The sequence below is a fragment of the Vitis vinifera genome, chromosome 6, assembly GCF_030704535.1.
Source record: "Vitis vinifera cultivar Pinot Noir 40024 chromosome 6, ASM3070453v1".
Lineage (NCBI taxonomy): Eukaryota > Viridiplantae > Streptophyta > Magnoliopsida > Vitales > Vitaceae > Vitis > Vitis vinifera.
In genome coordinates this window covers 22,163,341-22,184,860 of record NC_081810.1, presented here as the reverse complement: position 1 = coordinate 22,184,860, position 21,520 = coordinate 22,163,341, and the positions used below count along the sequence as shown (strand labels likewise).

The 21,520-nt window shown below is 34.8% G+C and overlaps 1 protein-coding gene and 1 long non-coding RNA gene across 2 annotated transcripts; one reads left to right on the top strand and one right to left on the bottom strand.

Moving 5' to 3' along the window:
* The first annotated feature begins 214 nt into the window (after positions 1-214).
* On the top strand, positions 215-15,437 carry LOC100244893 (nucleobase-ascorbate transporter 12). The gene is made up of 10 exons (XM_002268501.5): positions 215-1,065; positions 1,186-1,283; positions 1,392-1,562; positions 7,534-7,634; positions 8,906-9,041; positions 9,208-9,258; positions 9,382-9,669; positions 12,537-12,771; positions 14,115-14,401; positions 14,878-15,437. The coding sequence occupies exons 1-10, from the start codon at positions 510-512 to the stop codon at positions 15,097-15,099; spliced, it is 2,145 nt and encodes a 714-aa protein (XP_002268537.2). The 5' UTR covers positions 215-509; the 3' UTR covers positions 15,100-15,437.
* Positions 15,398-16,495, bottom strand: LOC132253965 (uncharacterized). Its single transcript, XR_009465907.1, has 2 exons — positions 16,200-16,495; positions 15,398-15,709 (listed from the first exon to the last, which is right to left on the bottom strand). It is a non-coding gene; the product is annotated as an uncharacterized LOC132253965 (long non-coding RNA).
* Positions 16,496-21,520: the final 5,025 nt, after the last annotated feature.

The following is a 21,520-nucleotide window of genomic DNA, read 5'->3' as shown; positions in this document are numbered from 1 at the left end:
AATTCAAAGAGTGTGTCCAACAAGATAAGGGAAAAAGGTAAAATATGTTTATTTATTTGTATCAAGGCAAAAATTATAAACCTGGAAGAAAATAAATATGGTATTTAATTTAGTTTAAAAAAATAAAAAAGGGGAAAACGGGGTAATTAAAATAGAAATAATGGGGGCCCAGAAAGTTGAATCAAAGCCCAACCATTTTCAATCTTCCATTACATCATCCGATTACCAAGCAAGAGAAATAAACGCGGTTTCGCCTCTCCAGTCTTCAAGTCTCCACGCTCTGTCTCTCACTTTGCACTCATCACTCGCCAGACATCACCGCTAGTAGACTTGCAGTCACTCTACAAACTCTCTCTCTCTTTCTCTCTCTAGCCCTAGGTTTCCGCTTCCAGGACTCAGCACTCCATCGATTGTGGTTCGTTCAGAAATTTAGAAACCCTAGTCAGAGATCAGATCTACAAGCATTTCTTCGTTTCTTCGCTAGCGATGCATCTATAGTGGGAACCCAAATGGCGAACTCCGACCCCACCAAGCGGCCACGTCCTGGTCCATGGCCGCCGGCGCCAGACTCCACCGCAATGCCGCCGCCCTCCTGGGCCAAGAAAACTGGCTTCCGTCCCAAGTTCTCCGGCGAGACCAATGCAAGTGACTCCGGTCAGATTGTCGTCCCACCCAAGCCTAAAGAGCCTGATTCCAATGTGGATCTTGAATTGGGCCGGGTTAGGCCGCCTCCTGCGGCTCCTGCGGCTCCGGCGGCTCCAGCGGCTCCAGCGGTTCCAGCGGCTCCAGTGGCTAATGGCCTGCCGGAGGGAGAGAAGGTTCCGGTGCCGTCAGAGAAGACTCAGACGGTGAAAAAGAGGCGGAACTCAGATGGCGCTCCGGTGCCTAAGAGTTCGGCACTGGGTCCAAACGGGCAGGCTCCGGCGGCACCGGCCGAGCCGCAGCCTCGAAGACCGGCTCGAAGTGATGAAGCGGTCGATGTACTGCCACAAACAGTTGACGATGATGGGTTTGTGGCTCGGCACTCGCATATGAAGTATGAACTTAGGGATACACCTGGTTTAGGTGAGTTTCATGTAGTTATGCTTGATTATTTGATGTTTTTAGAGTAAGCAGAACTCTAATTTAGCATTAATTTGTCTATAATTTGAAATGGTTTACTGATACTTAGACAAAATGTTTCAGTTCCAATTGGTTTATATGGGTTCCAGCATTATGTTTCGATATTGGGTTCCTTGATTCTAATTCCACTAGTCATAGTTCCGGCAATGGGTGGTGATCATGTAAGTATTTCTAATATATTTCTTCTGACTGATTGTACTTCATATTTGTTTAGATTGAATGCTGTAAGTTGTAGATTTGCTTGATCTAATTGAAGATAGTGGGTGTAGGAGGATACTGCGATGGTGGTCTCCACTGTGCTCTTTGTGTCAGGAGTGACAACTCTCTTGCATACATCATTTGGCACGAGGTTGCCCTTGATACAGGGTCCTTCTTTTGTTTATTTGGCTCCAGCTCTTGCGATAATCAACTCTCCTGAGTTCCAAGGATTGAATGGAAATGTATGTTTCTAGTGATATATGTATTTATGTGGCTACATTCATGAGATAGTGTATTGTCCTTTTGCTGGTTGGTTACTATGTGATCCTATCCATTCCTTGAGTTATATGGCAAAAATGTAGTATTGTTATATCATGCAATATGGACTTTTAGCATTTGTTTCTATCTGGTGGACTGATATGAGATATGCCATTTGATAATATAAATTCATATATTTGTCTAGTTGTATCATGTACAATTTAGTGTACTTCAATGATATCTAGAGGCATGCTGCCTGCTATTGGCCTTTAATATCATGGACAGCAGTTTCTTGTTTGCCTCTTATTGTCTGGAAGGAATTCTGAAAAACTATGAGTTAAATGTGGCCATTTGTTTAATGATGCTGATCGATCGCCTAATTTGAAGTCTTACTAGTTCTGTTCTTCTAAAGATAAAAAATGGATTCTACCAGTGCCATTGGTAATTGTCAAGAATGATCATAAAGAGGAAAATATATTCCCTCTCTCCCTCTCCCTCCCTCTCCCTCTCTCTCTCTCTCTCTCTATCATATTGTGTGACTCTATAACATGATTATATATGAATTATTCTCTCCCTTTTGGTTCTATCTCCTTTTGGCATTCATTAGTCCTCTAGGTCATGGTTAAATGCTTAAAGTACAACTGCACTTAGGGAATCCTCATCGCTTCCTAGACTCTTCATTTGTCACTTCTCCAGTTAGAGCATAGGTACCAATCCTTCTTGATTCTTTGTAGCAATTGACCTTTACACAATGCATTAATAAAGAAAATGTCCTCTTATTGGTCTGTTAATTTAATATACTGGCTAGGCACTTATCTATCAAAAAATATACTGGTTAGGTACTTTTTTTTATATCTCATGAGCAATAAAATCAAATGTTTATGGGGCAAGGGGCAATAAGAAAACTATATATCCTCTTGTTTGTCTTTTAATTTAATATACTGGTTGAGTACTTTTTTTCATATCTCATAAGCAATAAAATAAAATGCTTATAGGACAAGGGCCAATAGGAAAACTTAGTTGGGAAAGAAAGATCCAATATATAGATTGGAACTCTAATCTGATAAGTTGCCACATGTATAAACATTTGAAAAGTAAAAAGAAAAACATTCAATGGATCAGACTTCTTTAGGAGAGCTAATGAGGCATTTAGAAGTTCATTTACTTATTAGGTTCAACACCAATAACAAATGTAATATTTGTTTGTTTGTTTTACTAATAGTTATATGGTATTTTGGAGGTAAACCTCATATGTCTTCATTTGGAACCCAAAAAAAAAAAAAAAAGAAAAAGAAGAAAGAAAAATGCAAAAAAATATTACCTAGTTCAGATTTAAACTTAAGCTTGGGATGCATAGAAAGTCTTGACATATTTGATTTCAATGCTTGTCAATTTTGTTTTGTGCTTAGTGTTTTTGGCCATTTCATTTGAATAAAATCTGTCAGTGCTGGACCTTTATGGTGTTCCATTTTGGGTTCAATCATCAATGTTACGAAAAAAGAATCACATTCTGGCTGTTTTTGTTGGTTCTGTTTTTTTTTTGGTTGATCTTATATTTCAAATATGTTTTATTAGGTGGGTCATGGATGCTACAAAATCTGGGGTGGAGCCATTGTTTTAGAATCATACCTGAAACTGCCATCAAATTTAACTAGGAACCCAAACTTGGAAATCTGATGTCAGCTCTCCTTCCTCCAGTTTCTGGGATTTGTTTAAGCTACCTTGTGGAGATGAGGAATCCCCTAACTTTATCCTTATACGTAATTGCCCTATGCCATATTGCAGCTAGTCTACAAATTTATTCGTCCCATTCTTCTAAGATACAGCTCTTTGCTTTGAAATTTGAAGAAGAAGATGAAGAAGCAAATTCCCTCTCCAATCTGTCCAAAAAAAAAGAGGAAAGAAATGAAAAGAAAAAATGAAAAAAAAAAAAACTAAAAAATTCCATGCACCCTCCACTTTTTCTGTGATATTGGAAAACTGAAATTTATCTCCTTTTTCCTCAAAGTAAGCGTGTTGGATACTCTGATTGGATCCTTGGAATCTCCCAAATATGAAATATGAATGATCCAAATCAGCTGAGGCTCACGCTGAATTTTTTTTAAACATATTATTGATACATTTCCTTCTGAGAAAGACAGCTAAAATCACGTTATGTTATTTAAATATTGAATGTTGGAATAGAAAATACGTAAGAATGAACAAATTATATGTCAAGAGCAATATTATTGTTCTCTGTTGACACCTTGGTTTGAGTTTTAGTAGGCTCAACTTAAGAGAAGCAAATAACTATCAACTTAAGAAAAGCAAAGCAAGAAAAAAAAAAAAAACCTTAAGAGAAGCAAAGAGCACCTCACACAGCCTTAAGGGATGATGCTTCTGACATGCCACCTGAGTCCTAAAAAACTATCAACCCAATATAAGCTATCATCCCAAAATATAGATGGATCGAGCCTACATATTTAGGCTGTAGCCTAGATCAGCTTCATGCCACCTTGAGAGCTTGATTTTAGAGGATTCTATAGTAAAGTTTTTAGTGCTTGTCAATGGGACCCTCTTTGGTTTTTTTAGCTCTCGAGGGGGTTGAGATAAGGGGAACCTCTTTCTACTTATTTGTTTTGGCTATGGAGGTGTTGAGTTGCCTTTTGGTGGGGGCTAGGGAGGGGAGCTACTTGTCGGGCTTTAGGGTGAGGGGGAGGGGGTGGAGGTGTCTCATCTTTTGTTTGTAGATGATATTTTGTTTTTCTGTGATGATTCTCAAGATCTAAGGTTCACTTAAGTTGGTTGCTCATGTGGTTTGAAGCAATTTTAGGGCTTAAAATGATAACCTTGAGAAAAGTGAATTGATCCCAATTAAGGAGGATTGTAGATGTATAAGATTTCATGATGGAGTTGGTAAGGTGGGGGAGATTCCATTGACTTACTTAGCTTTGCCATCAGGTGCCCCTTTTATATCAATTAGGTATGAGATGTAGTGGAGGAGAGGTTTTGTGGACGTGGAAAAGACAAGCTATTTCTAAAGGGGGAAGTCTTAGGTTGATTAGAAGTACGCTGTGTAGCCTTCCAACCCATTGCATGTCCTTGTTTGTAATTCCTAGAAAGATTTGACTGATAGTAGAGAAGATTCAAAGGGACTTTTTTTGGATGGGGGAGACATTGGAGAAAAGCCTCATTTAGTAAGATGGTTGGTTGTTTTCTTGGATAGAAGGAAGGAGGGATTCAACATTAGTAAGTCTCTCTCTTCCAAATTAGACTCTCATTGTTAAGTGAAGTTGGAGATATGTTTCTGAAGGGGAACTTTTTTTGGAAGTAGGTTATAGAGAGGAAGTGTGAGAAGTTGATATTCTTGTCAAGTGAGAGATGGTTATAATGTTGGAGTATGGAAAGCTATAAGGAAGGGATGGAATCTTTTATTTAATAGTGTCTCCTTTGAAGTAGGTAATGGTGGGAGAGTCAAGGTTTGGAAGAACAGATAATGTAGCAAGGAGCCTTTTTGCTTCCCCTCCTTGTATGCAATGGCTTTGTCTAAGGAGCTTTGGTGATAGGTTGATGGGAGGATCAATGCTTCTCTAGGCACTTAACAATTGGGAACTGGACATTGTCGAGACTTTTTTCTCTTGATTTCTGGTGAAGTCAATTAGGAGACAAGAGAACAACAGGGTGATCTGGAAGGATGCTAAGAAAGGTGTGTTTTCTAGTTACATTTTTCTATTCGGTTTTGGAACTAGTGAGGTCAATCCCCTTTCCGATGGACATCATTTGGAATACATGGATCCCACCCAAAGTGAGCTTTTTTGCTTGAAAAGCTAATTAGGGAAAATTTTTGACATCATATCAGCCCTAGAAAAGAGGATAGCAACTGGAAAATAGATGTTTTCTATGTAAACTTGAGGGAGACTCTATTAATCATATTCTAATTCACTATATCAAGATAAGGATTCTATGGCATATGTTGTTCTCCTTATTCGGTGTAGTTTGGGGGATCCCCTCTTCGGTTAAAGAAATTTTGTTAAGTTGGCATTACTCCTTTATAGGAAGGGAAAGAAGGTAGATGTGGAGAGCTGCTTCTCTTGGCATTTTTTGACAATTTGGCAGGAATGAAATTGAAGAGCATTTGAAAACGAGGAAAAAATTGACCAAAAGTTCTAACTTTCATTCCTTTTGCAGTCTTTTAGCTTGGATTAGCATGTGCATAAGAAGAGGCTTGATGCCTTCGATTGATTTTGTAGATTGGGTGGGCTCTCCTTGAGAGTGAGGGTGGTTTTTTGTGGCTTTGCTTTCGGGGCCTTCTTTTGTTTAGGTGCCTTGTGTACTCCTGTGTACTTTTTTTTTATATTACACTATACATACCTTTCTCTGCCTATTAGAAAAAAAAAAGGAAATTTGCTTACTCTCATCTTTGGCTTTTCTTTGGTTGTCGGTCATCTTAGATATTTCACTTACTGATTTTGCTGTAGTCAAGAGCAGCTGAAGATTATCAGCACTAAATGTTTCAATATGGTGGTTTGTCAGAAAATGGATTTCTTATTCTTTCAAATTTCAATAGTTCCATGTGGTACTTGAACAACATAAGTTTGGTAGAGTAGCTGTTTGCAACTGGAAATGGACTCTTATTGTGTGGTGGCATGGTGGGAAATGGTTTTGCCTGTGGGCCCCACTGTTTTTAATTTTTTTTTTAAACCTATATGCCTCCTTCACTGAAAATATTGTAATTTGAAAGATACACACTTGATATAATTTGTAGAGACTTGGTTGAGCCTTTGGAATATGTTATCAAAATTTATGTGCTCTTTGATATTGCATTTTTGCTACTCTATCTAGAAATTTAGGTATGTGCCTCAGCAATTGAATGTGATAGTGGTCTCAGTTGCACATGATTTCAATGGGAGGGGAAGTTAAACGTTTCTTAATATCTTTGTTATTGTGAGGAAGGATGAGGATGATGGTTAAGTCTGATGTCAACTCATGATGAAGATTTTAATTGTCCCTTTTTACTCACTGCTTCATCCCTCCAAGTGAACCTCCTTTCATAAAATGAAGTGTTTGATATTTTTTGGGGGGGACATCTCAACACCATCCTTAAATTGGTTGAGTCTTCTACACGTGTCTGTTGCTTCTTTGCATTTTTTGTTGCTTGAGTGTAACACTATTTCCTGAATATGCAACGCATGTTAATAAAAAAAGCAACCATTTTACCTAAAGCATTATGCAATGGCAGACAATAATTGGACTATAACTAATTTTTAGGTTTTTAGCTGTTAAATGGTTTGAAAGGATTAAGGTTTAAAACAAATGGCTTGCTGAAGTTTAACAGAAGATTTTGTTGGACTTATGAACAAAACAGAAACTTAGAAGGTCTTTCAGGTATAAAAAATGCTGGATTAGTTTAAAATGTAATTGCATGAAGATAGAAGAATCAAACAGGACAAAAAAATGGTAGGCCAGAGGAGGATACTTGTTGGAATCTTACCTTTCTTTTTGATGTTGGATTGGTTCCTCATCCATTAGGAGTATGGTTTAAATGGACTTGTACCATTGGATAAGTATGAAATTGTAACACAGTCAAGCAAGTTTGGGAAGAATACTTTTTACATGACAACTTTCTAATAATTTTTATGGTAAATTATATAAAAAAAGCTGTTAATTTTGTACTTTGTTATGTTTGCCTTTTTTGTTTTTTTCTTTGTTTTTTTCCTCTTTTGGTTGGAATTGAGGTTTCTTCTTTTTGGCAAGGAAGTGAATGTGATGGACGAGTGCGTCCAAAGTTTATTATTTTTGCTTTTCCTAATTCCTCTTTCCCCCCTCTCTCAAAAAAATAAATAAATAAAAAAATGCTATCCCCAATATAATTATCTAATGTATTAATAGGCAAAGATAGCTTTAATTTTTGGTGAAGTTGTTTATTATTGTGTTTTAATAGTTAATGAGATTTACAATACATCATTTGAATTTCAGAATTTCAAGCATATTATGAAGGAGCTACAGGGAGCAGTAATCATAGCTTCAGCTTTTCAAACAATATTGGGATATAGTGGACTGATGTCAGTACTCTTAAGGTATGGATTTCTGCGTCTTCAGTGATGTCCATGGTTGATTATTTATCATGTTATCATCAAATGCTTGTGATTCCATTGTCCAAGTGAAGGTTTAAAGACTAGAAAGCTTAAGTAGATTGGATGGGAAATTAACTTGCTTTAGTGCTTTATTACTGAAAAGTTGACTTTTAAAAATAAATACATACATACATACATACATGTACATATATATATATATATATATATATATATATATATTGTTGTAAGTTGTTTGCCGGTCTTTCCCATTAAAAAGTTGAAATATTCATACTCTTCATTTGAATAATTCAACCATATAAAAAAATTATACGAATTTTATTATTCCTTGGAATTGTGGTTCAAAACTTAGTAAGTCATGAGGTGCATCAATCTCGGTATCTAGGATTGGTATCAGGTGATACTCATAATATATTAGTTAAAAAACTCTAAAGGACTAATGGAAATTTTAGATAAAATAATATAAGTAGATGATCCTATCAAAAAAATAATATTAGTAGATGAACTTAAAAAATTGACATCACATTTAACATGATCTAAATAATTATAAAAGCTTCTTAGCATTAGTTTATGAATAATGTTACGAACTATGAAAATTTAAACACCACCATATTCCATATTCATTTTTAACACAAAGTGCTAATATTTAATAATGGAATATCTTCAAAATAAAAAATAAAAATGATAAAAGGTTGTTGGTGAAAATAATTATTTTGAAAATGAATCAATCTTTTTGTGTTGTATTTTTGAGTTGTATTGTGAGATTGGCAAGTGATTCATAATTGAATTGAAACTGTGTTATTGTTAAACCAAATGATACCAACTCAGGTATCAGACTTGTCGAGACCATGACCAAGATGAATATGACACCGCTGGTATGTATCGGTATCGGCTGATACTTTGAACCATGCTTGGAATGCTTTTGGTGACATTGTATAATTTAAATTTGTATCCTTGTTTATTTTTGGTCTTGGTTTGATTTCCCCCCACCCCCTGCGAGTAACATCTACCTTTTGAAGATTTGGGTGCTCCATTTCTGTTTTGGAATCCTTCATTGGTTGTCATAGTTGTGCATGCAGCAGACAAATGATGCTACACAGGAGTAAATATAAAAAGTATTGTTCTCAGAGTCAATTTAGAATATCTTAGCCGTCCATGGCCTTCAGTTGATTCTCTTTCATTTTATTGCACCAAGTGATATGCTTATGGTGCATATACCCATCATCTCATCTTCTGTTCATTTGCATCCTTTTCAGGTTGATTAATCCTGTGGTTGTGTCCCCAACTATTGCTGCTGTTGGACTTTCCTTTTATAGTTATGGTTTTCCACAAGTTGGTACTTGTCTTGAGATTGGTGCAGTGCAGATCTTATTGGTTATAATTTTTTCTCTTGTAAGCTCAAGCTTCCTCAGATTCAGTTTTCAATTTTTTGTTTTTCTTTCTTCTGTTATGTCATCATAGTTTATTTGTTATCACTGCTGAAAAGCTGCAATATTTCATATTTCTGTATGATTGTAACATAAAGTTTCTAATACATCCATCTCCATATTGCCTGCAGTACCTTCGCAAGATATCAGTTATGGGTCATCGTGTATTTCTAATTTATGCGGTATGTTTATTGTTTACAAATCCACATTTTATCATTGTGTCATTGTTGTTGATTTTTGAGCATATATCTTGTTATGCCAACTGTACCTTCTTTGAGTATAATTTGCCTATATTTTGGTGTCAGGTTCCTTTGGGTCTGGCAATCACGTGGGCCACTGCTTTCCTTCTGACTGAGGCAGGAGTTTATAACTACAAAGGTTGTGATGTAAATGTACCAGCCTCTAATATGATATCCGAGCACTGCAGAAAGCATGTTTCCAGGATGAAGCACTGTCGAGTTGACACTTCCCATGCTTTAAAATCTTCTCCGTGGTTTAGGTTTCCTTATCCATTACAATGGGGTACACCTGTCTTCCACTGGAAAATGGCCATTGTCATGTGTGTGGTTTCTGTAATCTCATCAGTGGACTCAGTAAGTTTGCTTCCATTTGTTATATTTAATCTCTTGAATGTTCATATCTTATTTGATTTACTGAAATGAGTTACAAATTATTAGATATTTGAAAGGTTGTAGGGTTTCTAAATTTCTATGGAGTGTAAGAACACTATATCATGTCTGTAGTGATGGAATAAGAGCTGAGGATTTCTCTGACACAGACATACACATGTAAAAGGAACTGAAGGATTTGTCTGGTTATCTGAAGTAGAAGTGATCTTATTATTTGACGGTTATTGTGCTTTTAATCAATTTACAGGTAAGAAACAGAAGGGAAAAAATATAAGATTGAAGAAGACTGGAGGAGGGAAAAATATGGAAGTTTAGAGGAACAAAGAACAGTCACTCGTGAGAAATGTTCTCTTGTATGAAGAATCTGAGAGACTCTAGTATCAAATGCTCTTACACTCTTAAAAGACTTTGTAGTCCTTGTTAAAAATGCTAGTGTAAATAGATACAATTCCTAGCCTATTAATTATTCTAGCATTCATCCTACACAACATCTCAGTGAGAGATCCTATCTATATTGACCTGTATACAAACTCAAACCTGGATTAAATCAATTTGAAACAAAAGCTTTTTTTCATTAGAAAATTAGTCATTTATAATATTCATAAAATTCTTAATTACCCCTAATGATCTCTAAGTTCTAATAAGTTTCTGGCTATCTAGATTAGTTAAAAAAATCACAAATAATATCTTTTCCTGAAGTTCCCCTAGAAGTGGCATGAAATTCATGATGAAATTCCCTTAGGACTTCCTTTCGGGGCCTCTTACAAGTCAGAAGCAGTTTGGGATGGAGTTGAGGAGTGGTTTCGCAAAAGATTCTCTTTATGGAAGAGACGGTATATTTCTAAAAGGGGAACAGATTATGCTAATCTGTAGTACTCTTTCTAGCTTACCAATTTACTTCATGTTTTTGTTCACCGTCCCAAGACCAATCAGAATGAGATTAGAGAAAATTCAAAGGACTTTCTTTGGGGAGGAGGAGCCTTAGAGAACAAGCCTCACTTAGTGAAGTGGTCATCCATTTGTAGGGCAAAGGAGAAAAGTGGGCTAGGTGTTTGTTTGCTCTCTTTGATGAATAAAGCTCTTCTTTGCAAATGGTGTCCATGTGGAAGTTTTGAGCAAATTTCTTGGAAACAGCAACCCAACTAGATGTACACACTTCAAGTAACAGTCACTTAAACATTCACAGTAAAAGCAGCTTGCTTCAGAAGACAAACAATTTCCTTTTGATTCTCATTGGATCTCTTTTACTGATTTTTAACACTAGCAACCTTTTCACTTCTAGTATTGTAACCTTAGTTTCCCATATTAGTATTCTTCTTCTCTTCTGAAACCAATTCTCTGTGAATGATGTTAAGTTTCTCCTTCCAGTTTTGCTTGGGTTATATTCTGTTCTTTTTTTCTTATATCTCTTCTTATGTGGCATCCTTCTTTTAATTACTTTAAAATCCTTACATATTTGATGTTTCTTCTGGTTGTTTCACTTTTGAAGGTCACTAGCTGTTTGTATGTTTTTTGAATTTTTGGTATTATAAGACCATATACATTTTCAGATTTTAAAATGGCATCTTTTGTCCCATTCCTTTCCTCAAAACTCATATCTCCTATATGCTTATCTTTTACTACCTTTACTTATGTGGCAGTTTAAACCCCTTCAATTAACCTTTTCAAATTAACACTGATTCTTTGGACTAATTCAATCAATCCTTTTTAGAATTCTCTAATGTTTCCATCTTGTCCTACTGGGCCAAAAATGAACTCACTTGTTGCTCATATCTTTTCAATGTTTATAACTTACTTCCTATAAATGTTTATTGGTAATTGTTCCTACCATCATGCTGAAAATTTTAATTAGCCCACCATTGCATCAGATTTAAATGGGTTTGACTTATATAACTGGTTGTTAATTTTTAACCTTTGAAGTTTAAGTGCCTTACGTGCACCATGGCTTGACTTACGTGCACCATGGCATGACCAGTTGCTTTCTATACACCCTTCATTCTTCTTGTTTTTTAAATTTTGTTCTGTGCATCAATGTGTGTATTAATGTTTCTTTTCACATGTTCAATCTTCTCCCATCATCACCCCCCCACCCCCCAGCCCCCCCAGGACGCACAATCCCATCTGCTTAGTTTCTTGGACAGATGCTATGCTGACTCTCTTTGTGGTATTGTATCTACCAACTTCATCGTCTCATCTCCACTTTTCTAAATTGTGAGTCATACTAGACCAACTTGTCCACTCTCATCCATGTTCTGGAAGCCATTGCCTACTAATTGCATTAGGACATTGACCTAGCAGTTTGCTTATCACGGACTCATTTGCCATATGAATGTGCCAAGTGCTTTGTTTTTTTTTTTTTTCCCTATAAAAGGACATTATTCTTAATTTTTTTTTTTATAGACATAATTGATTTTTTTTTTTGGATGGGCATTGACAGACATAAGTGTTAAAAAATTAGTAACTGTATGGCATTCTTTGGTATTTGCATATTGATTGTTTTTCTGCTGGGAGATCTATCAACAAGTGTGCAGCGTAAAGACTCCATTTCTTGAAACAAGTGAATTGAATGAGTTTGATGTTAATATTTCATGCAGTAGGTGTAAGAAATGTTGACTTTTTTCTTCAGATTTAATAGAACTATCATTTTCCTTTTAATCTTTTTTAGTTGCATTTTTTGCTGTATGAAGCTTTGTGATCGACTTATTAAGCAATCTTGTACAATTAATCAAATTCCCATTTGTTCTTATCAAATAGATAGTCAAGGAAAAAAAAATCCCTTCCTGATTGTTTCTTTTTCCATTTTTCTTTCTTTCTTTCTTTTTTTACCTTAGGTGGGCTCCTATCATGCATCATCGTTACTGGTGGCATCCAGGCCTCCAACCCCAGGTGTTCTTAGTCGTGGCATTGGTCTTGAAGGTATTTCTAGTGTCTTGGCTGGTCTCTGGGGTACAGGAACTGGGTCCACGACTCTAACTGAAAATGTGCACACTATTGCTGTGACTAAAATGGGAAGCCGCAGGGCAGTTGAGTTTGGTGCATGCGTTTTGATAGCGCTATCCCTTGTAGGTAAGTGTTTATAAAGCACCTATTTTCATATTCTATTGATGAGCATATAAAATATTAAATATAGAAATATTTTGGCTTTTTTTTGTTCATGAAGGGCAGGTTTTATTTTCTTTCTGTTCACCTGGGCATATGAATTATGATTTTGTATGCATAGGCCTAGTAATTTCCATGAATGATGTATTTTTTTGGTGAAGTTCTTGAAGAACTTTCCAAGAAAGAATTGTTTTGCAACCTGGATAGAGCCCATATCAAACACATCTTTTGAAATTACTGCTCTAAAATTCTTGAAATTGCCAGTCCCACAAGGCTGCAGTTCTTGGGACTGCATTTTATTGCCAGTGAAATGAACCTTCAGTATTACTTTGTTTTCTTTTCTTTTTAATTGAAAAAATTGCAGACAAAATGTCTAGGATGATTGTCCATTTGTGAGGAATCCTTAGTAGGAATAAATAGTCAGCATATGATGATAAGGACTTTCCTTTTCTGGAAATACACATTTTAATTGCTCTTAAAAAATTGATGTAAGGTTCACTGAGAAGATTTCAAGCCAAATTATATGGTGTAATAGCCTCTGGTTTGCCAAGAAGGTCTCAATCTGAACTATAATGGCAATGCTAAGTCATTCTTCCTTCATTTTGGCTCCAATAACACCCACATTCAAATAACATAATGTAAGGTTTTATATGAAAGTTACGAAAATATAAACAAACTTGTCAGACACTCAACAGCTAGTCAACCATTTATGATTAATAAGGTGGTTGTTAAAGGCACACCTTTGGCACACCTAGGCCCAAGGTGCAGTTACTCCCCAGCTGTGCCACCTCATTTGCCAAGGATTGCCTTGTTGAAGAGGTGTACCTTGTCTATCTCTCTTTCTCTCTCTTATTCACTCTCTCTTCTTTCTTCAAGTTCATGGCAAAGCAGTGTCATTTTGACTATTATTTTTCATTTTTAACTGAATATATTTGATGAGATGACTGTATGACAAATACATTCCACTTTCAGTTGGTTAGATGTTACTGTTGATATAACCTACAGTACCTACCAACATCCAGTCTTAGATTGATGCCAAAAATATGCAATCAAGTATTGTTTCACTCAGGTGGGGTGGACATCTAAAACCAGTATAGGTGCTAGGTAAATTGGGAAACAACAAAAATAGAAAAGAATCAACATATATTCTATAGGATTTTTAGCATGATGACATGAAATTGGACACTTTGATGCATACCATCTTAGTATGCCTTTCATTGACTTCATAAAGGTATGGAGGTCTCTACTTCTCTGCTATCCTTTAATTTATTGCCCTTCAAGGCCTAATCTCATTTCAATCATGTTCACAGGTAAAGTTGGAGGGTTTATTGCTTCAATTCCTGAAGTCATGGTTGCTGCTCTCCTGTGCTTCATGTGGGCAATGCTTGCAGCATTGGGGTTGTCAAATTTACGTTACAGTGAGGCCGGAAGCTCCAGGAATATTATCATAGTTGGCCTGTCTTTGTTTTTCTCCCTTTCAATCCCAGCCTACTTTCAGCAATATGGCATCTCTCCAAATTCCAATTTGTCGGTTCCAAGTTACTTTCAACCATACATTGTGGCTTCTCATGGACCTTTTCGCAGCAACTATGGAGGGGTAAACATCTCCTTGACCCTTCAATAATCAATAACTTGTCTTGGTTGCTTAATTTCATGCTATTTATCAAATGAGAACCAAAAATGATGTGACCAAACTAAAAGTTCTTATAAAGAATTTTTTTTAGTCAGCTTAGGTCGTTTTCTTTTGCTGCATTATTTCTAGATAGACTTTTGGGGATTTTATTTGATAATTATTACCTTATATATATATATATATACATATGGCTAGTAGATGGCTAGATTTGTGGAGCTGCCTGGGAAAAAATGGTTTAACAATAGATGGTTTTCGTTTGGCACTTCATATCTTTGAGCTACAAACAATTTAATTTTGGCCCTCTCCATTTTTACCAAAGTGCCACTCTAGCGGATCCCATGGTCCAACCGCTACAGGAGACTTGTATTTTTTTTCTGTGCAGGCAAGATAAGTTCTGCTAATGAAAATTCAAAATTTACTTTATTCTGTTTGCTTTGCAGGTAAACTATGTTATGAACACATTATTGTCATTTCACATGGTAATTGCATTCCTGGTAGCTGTGATCCTAGATAACACAGTGCCTGGCAGTCGGCAAGAACGTGGGGTTTATGTATGGTCTGAACCAGAGGCTGCAAGGAGGGAGCCAGCTGTTGCTAAAGATTACGAGTTGCCCTTCAGAGTTGGGCGAGTGTTCAGATGGGTGAAATGGGTTGGGCTTTGATAGACAGGGATTTTAGTAGGTATGATGGGCATCATGACATTGTGAGGACCATGGGACAGCTTTCTCCTGGGTGGGGAGATTGTCTTTTTTGTTGTGATCCAATATATATATATATATGTATTAAGTCCCAGGGGCTCAAATGGTAAAATAGGAGTTTGAAAAACTTGTGTTTCTTCTTACACAGGATGGGACGTTTTGGGACTAGATTTTACAGGGGATGAGTTATTTGTGTACATTGGGGGATCCGGGAGGGGATCTGCTTTGTGTTGTAATTTTAAATTATAAACAGTGTATCTAGTTTTGAGTTATTAAAAATGTCCAGCTGGATTTTTTTTTTACTTGCATTCTTTTTTTCCAAATACGTTGATTTTTATAGCCTTTTTTTTTTCTCCCTTAAAAAAAGGTTCATAATCCATTCATCATATTGACAGTTTCTTCACAGAAGTTGTCTGGGCCGGAATCCTGCCTAGTCCTGCTCTGTTGCATGTTGTTCATCTATTTCTCCCTTTGGTAAGCCAGAAAAATTGTTGCCTTTCCTGGGAAACAAACTGTTCGAAAATTTAAACCTTCTCTTTTGGGTGGGTTTATGAGCTTGATATCTGAAAATCACCTGGGAAGGGATATATGACAAATCAACCAGCCACTCTTCCTCATAAACATATATTATTTACACTATTCAACTTCCAAGTTGCGATTCTTTATTCACATCCATCATGCGAGTTGGACTTTCAGATACATTTATTTGTTTTATTTTCGTTTGTCAAAAACCACCCAACAAAACAAAATAACATTGAAGACATGACCTCAAGTCAAAACCCAAGAGAGCGTTTCCTTCCTCTCTTATTAGCCGTAGAATATGAGATGACATGCATGATGATTACCATCTACTTGTGAAGGTTTGAGACGTTAAGAAACAGAGTGTTTAAATTTTCATCATTAAGACAAAATGATGATTAAAAAATAAATGATTTTAGCCTTAAAACAAGCTGGTAGAGAAACAAATAATTTAATTCTTAATGCTATTAAATATTATTTAGACTTCAATTAAATTAAATTGAAGTGCATTTAGATTGAAGACAAAAATAAAAAATAAAAGCCACCTTGATAACATGTTCATGAGCAAGCTTCCATCATGGCAACACCATTTTGTTGGTTGGGTAAAGGGAGGTGCGGCACCTCCACCATCTCCTTCCTCCTCCTCCTTTCTCCATTCTAATAATCACAATTTGATATAAACATATAACGAGGAAAAGTCAATTCCCATCAACCAATGTCCCCATAATTATTGACCACCTCCATTCTGGCATCCTCTCCCTCCCTCCAAAGAGTCAGATATGCCAGCGGCCCTGCGGTAGGTGTGCCAACCTTGTGTCTTACCACCACTGCCTCTACTCAATCTGCCACTCTCTCTCTCTCTCTCTCTCTCTCTCAACTAACCATATTTGAATTGTCTAATCAAAACATGAATGTTTGTTTTTTTTGTGCATCTCCTAAAAAATTTATAAAATTTATATTAAATTTCAAAATAAGGTGATAGCTAACAGGCTCATGCTACACATGCTTGCTACTTGCTGCCTCCTCACTTAACAATCAAACAAATGACTTTATAACACAAATGATAGCCACACCAACCACACCCTCTCTCAACACCGTCACAAATCCATTTTCTGCAAAATGAAACGATGGTGTTTATTTTTTTACTTAATTCTAAATAGAACCTTAATACTTAATAATGCTAAATATTAGATTGTTTCTTTTTATAGTATTTTATTTTTATTAAGTATTAAAAAGTAAAAAAAAACCAATATATTATTTTTTATATTTAGAAAAAGCTACATATATTTTTTTTATTTAATAAAAAATTTATAATAAATTATGAAAATTTAGAAAAATAAACTACCTAAAATTTGAAAATAAATTGCTTCAACAAAAAATAAAAAAAACAAACATCACACCTAAGACTTTGTAATCCAAATGACATTAACACCAACCACACCCTCTCTCAACACCATCACAAACCCATTTCCTAATTAATACTATCTTCCAAATGGAGCATCACTAACACTAATTCATACCACCCTCGCTCTCCTCATTTTGCGTTCCTTTTGGTTTGGCTAGTTTGGATTCCCATGTGGACTCATCTCCCGGAATCCCTCCCATTTCCTAAGGTGTAGATGCCCTCCACGCTTATCTAATTCCCATAAAGGTTTTGTAGTTAATGGCTAACATTAAAAGGTTAAATGAACTCTGCCATATTATTTGGATTGCAGGGTTCCCAACCCACCCCATCCCCATGATCAGCCACACGTCTTTAATCTCCTCTTAATACAAGACCACAAGATCATGAATAGTATATATGTTGCACATGCCAGAGATTCTCGGAGGGATTTGTTAGATATTCATGGAGCAATTGGAAATTGGGATTTCAGTAGTGTTATTATAATAAGTAGAGGTAGTCAAGTAGACCACCCATAATCTCCCTTCACTTAATTATGGGCATGAAAATAGGGGTATGCGTACGGCACATGGCATCCTCTCATTATTGGTGGCGGCCACACCCTCATCTCTCATGAATCTAGCTGTTGTAGCTTTGTGGTTATATAGCCCTTTTTGAGCCAACTATAACTGAATCCAGACAAGAAAGCTAACTGAAATCAGATTTCTTCGCGTTTTTCCTTTTTGCTATTTTTGAAGTGCACCCACTAAACTTGATTACTTAGAATTATGTTTACCACGAAAAGGAGTTGAGAAATCACATGAAATTATGTGTCAATTCTAAGAGTTTTTTTATAGTGATTTTAAGAAGTGTTTTTAATCTTTATAATAATTAAAAATTTTTATCATTCAAATATTAAAAGTATTAAAAATATTTTTTACAATCACTATCAATTGTACTTTAAAAATATTTAATTCAAATAATTTTTAATTAGTAATATGCCATTAAAGAGGAAAATTCCAACAAAATCTCATAAGATTGAACTCACCCTTGTCAATTCAAATCATCCGTCTCTAAATTCTAAATCATCCTTCATAATAATAACAATTTCAACTCATTCACTTCAAATAATTCTTAAAATAGACGTTAATTAACTCCCATAGTTGTATTACACACGTGGCACATTATCTGAGTTGTCTATATATACAAAAATGGTAGGTTAAGGCCCGCCACAAATTTAAAAATCTTTTTGAAGTTAGGATTATAATTCAACAATCACACGTCACATATATATTTTTTTCAAAGATACATGTTAAAATCAGAAAAATATCACAGCAGGCCACGTCATGGAGGAAGATAGTGATGATGGAGTCAATTTACGAAGCTGATAAATGGAGAAAAAGTAGAGGGGGCTGCACGTGTATTCCAAGTCTTATTTGGAGCGGGCAGACGTAGAGTATTTGAATGTGTAAAACGTGTCATAGTAGTGATATAATATGAAAAATTGTAGGTAGGAATGGGTATGAGCAACAAGGAACCCAAAAGGTAGTTGGGAAGAAAATTTTCCCTTCAAAATTTTCTCACCTACTACTTACAAGTTACAACATGCATTAGCATTACTACCTTGTAATTCAATCAAAGCTTTGAAGGCCCAAAAAGAAAAATGAGAGGGTTCTGAGAAATGGGTAATGTGGGGGAATGGAAGTTAAAGCCTTTTTCGGAGTCTTTGAGAGACCTCCAGTCAAGTCAATGTTTTCTAGGGTCAATTTAGTGCAGTCGATGGCCCAAGTGGCTCGGCTGCCAACCTTGACACTTTTGTTGGTGGCCGGCGTGTGGCATGGTCAAACTCCCTCCACTTGTGTGCTTCATCCCCAATCCCCAATCCCCAATCTTTCTTTGCCTTTGTTTTGTTTCTGCTTTTGTTTTTTTGTTTTTTGTTTTTTGTGTTTTTGCTTTTTTTTAATATATGTTTTGTTAGTCTATCCTATCTTCTTCGTTTTTTTTTGTTTGAAGAAATATTTGGGGATTTCAACCTTATGCTTTTCCCTAACCATGACCCCACCAACCATCTTATCCTTTCAGTCAATGGTCATTCTGCCTTTCGGTTTTTGAGGCTAATTATTATTATATGAGATGAATAGAAAAATTAGTTTAACTATGTACAAACTTTTTAAAACATTAAATAGGGTTGAAATTGACTTTTCTTATATCCGGAGAGTAATTAAGATTTTTTTATGGAATGATGATGATTCTATATTATTTTTAATACTTAGTAATGAGACTTGAGTGTTATTAAATTGGAGGGTAAATATTTTTTTTTGTCAATACATATTTTTATAGGATGTAATGGTTGAAAGAATCAATTTTTCTAAAAACTTAAACGTGTAGGATTTAAATTATCATAACTCCTTAACATTCTCCTTGATTTTGTGATCCTATATTTGCATATGGAGAGATAAGACCGAAATCAGATTTATATCCAATAAACAGAGATATACACATGAAAAATAGATAGAATTTAGATTCATATCTAATAAATAAATAGGAGAAATGTAAATTGTAGGAATTTCTCACTAATTCAAACTTTGATTTCATATTGAGCAACTATTTTTTCTAAAAGTTAAAGTTTACGGGATTTGAGTTCAATATATATATATCATGTTTCTTAACAAAAATATGCAAATGCTAAACTAATTTATGAAAGGTCTCCATGGAATAGTATATAAGTAAAATTGATTATAGAGTGAATAAATTAGCATGGCCAACTTCCTTCAAATGCATAAACTTCTTTTACTATCTAATATATTAATTCCATAACATCAATTTAACTCTTTTAAGGAGAAAAAAATAGGAAAGCATTTCAATCTCATCACGTAATTATTTAATTAATATTTGCCAATATATTAAATAATGGAAGAAAATCTAAAAGTAAGTATAAGATAGACATGTGAACAAACACTGCTTGGTCTTGGTAGGTTTAAAATTCATTATTATTTTCATTTATTTAAAGAAAAAGAAAAAAAATGATTTTAATGATGTCAATCATTTTCAGCAAGGTATCATTTAGAAAAAATTGACTTGACCAGAGTTGATCCTGCTGCAACAACCCACTAATGGATACATTGGAAAAACACACTGGATTTTTAGGTAGGTGGGGATGGGGATGAGGATGAGGAAAGGTGCTGTTGCACCAAATTCAACCTTAAAATATTGGGTCATTTAGAACCATCTGGCTATCAGGAGTTAAGGCTGCTTGAAAGGTGTAACTTTTAGTGAGCAATGCTCTCATGAGTAGCATTTTTTTGTTTGCAACTTAAGTAGTGTTTAAATACAAATAAGGAAGAAACATACTTTTACTACTTTCTTATATGATAAGTACTAATTTTTAGAAAAAGCAGCTTTTGAATTGCTTGTATTATGTTAGTGAAGTAGGGCTTTGTTTGGATACATTCTTGTTTTTTTTTTTTTTTAAATGAAAACTTATATATAAAAAAGTAAAATATATAAACTTCCCTTATATTTGTGATAGGCTATGACCGATTATGCTTTATTGTAAGATTTAACTATTTTTTTTTCTTATACATTACCTTTCACATGTATTCTTTTTTTAAATGTGTGCAAATCACAAGTTGCTAGAACTTTCAAAAATCTTCATGATCATGGTTGAAATGTCAAAAATGATTGTGTTAAATGATTGATTTAGGTTTGAACATCATTAAATAATATGTTAACTTTATTTTAGAGTATTGGAAGTTTAAGTAATCATTGCTTTCCCACAAAATTGCTAAAACGGAAAATTATTAGTAAACTTAAATGATATTTGGTAAAACTTAATACTTATTACTTAATGACTTAAATTGACTTTAAGTTAAACTATACTTAAGTTGTTAATTTAAAACTTATTACTTAATTCTTATTTTAAGTATTAATGTTGTTTGATAAAATTAACTTAAAATTTATTTTAAATCATCAAATTGATATTTTTATCATCATAAATTATAACTAGGATAAAAGAGATCAAGTAACAATGGAGGTTGTGGAGTAAAGAAAAAGATCATGGAGGATAATTATGACAAATTATAGTAAAAAAGTAAAATGAAAATGTGAACTTCAGAATAAGTTAATTATTTTTACTTATTACTTAAAGTTATGTTTTACTTTAAGTTATGTTATTAAGTTATTTTACTAAATATATTTAATTTACTTAATAACTTAAATTAAGTTATTAAGTTGGTTTATCAAACACCCACTTACTCTAAGTAAATTGACTATTTTGTTTCTACATTCTTGGATTCAACTCCACGTACTCTCTTGAAATTTATATTCCCCTTGAAGACTTCATATCATTGCAATTCATTTTCATGATAATTTAAGTATAATTTAGTTGTTCAAAGTATAATAATATATATATATAATTTGTACACAATGGATGATGATTTTCGTTGGGGAGAAAATGAAATTTGAGGTCTCAGTAGTAGTAGATCT

Excerpts from the sequence above, each read along its gene's own strand:
- LOC100244893 (XM_002268501.5), top strand. The coding sequence starts at position 510 with ATGGCGAACTCCGACCCCACCAAGCGGCCACGTCCTGGTCCATGGCCG. Across the intron at positions 1,066-1,185 it reads TAGGGATACACCTGGTTTAG|TTCCAATTGGTTTATATGGG; the intron begins GTGAGTTTCATG and ends AAAATGTTTCAG. Across the intron at positions 1,284-1,391 it reads CGGCAATGGGTGGTGATCAT|GAGGATACTGCGATGGTGGT; the intron begins GTAAGTATTTCT and ends TAGTGGGTGTAG.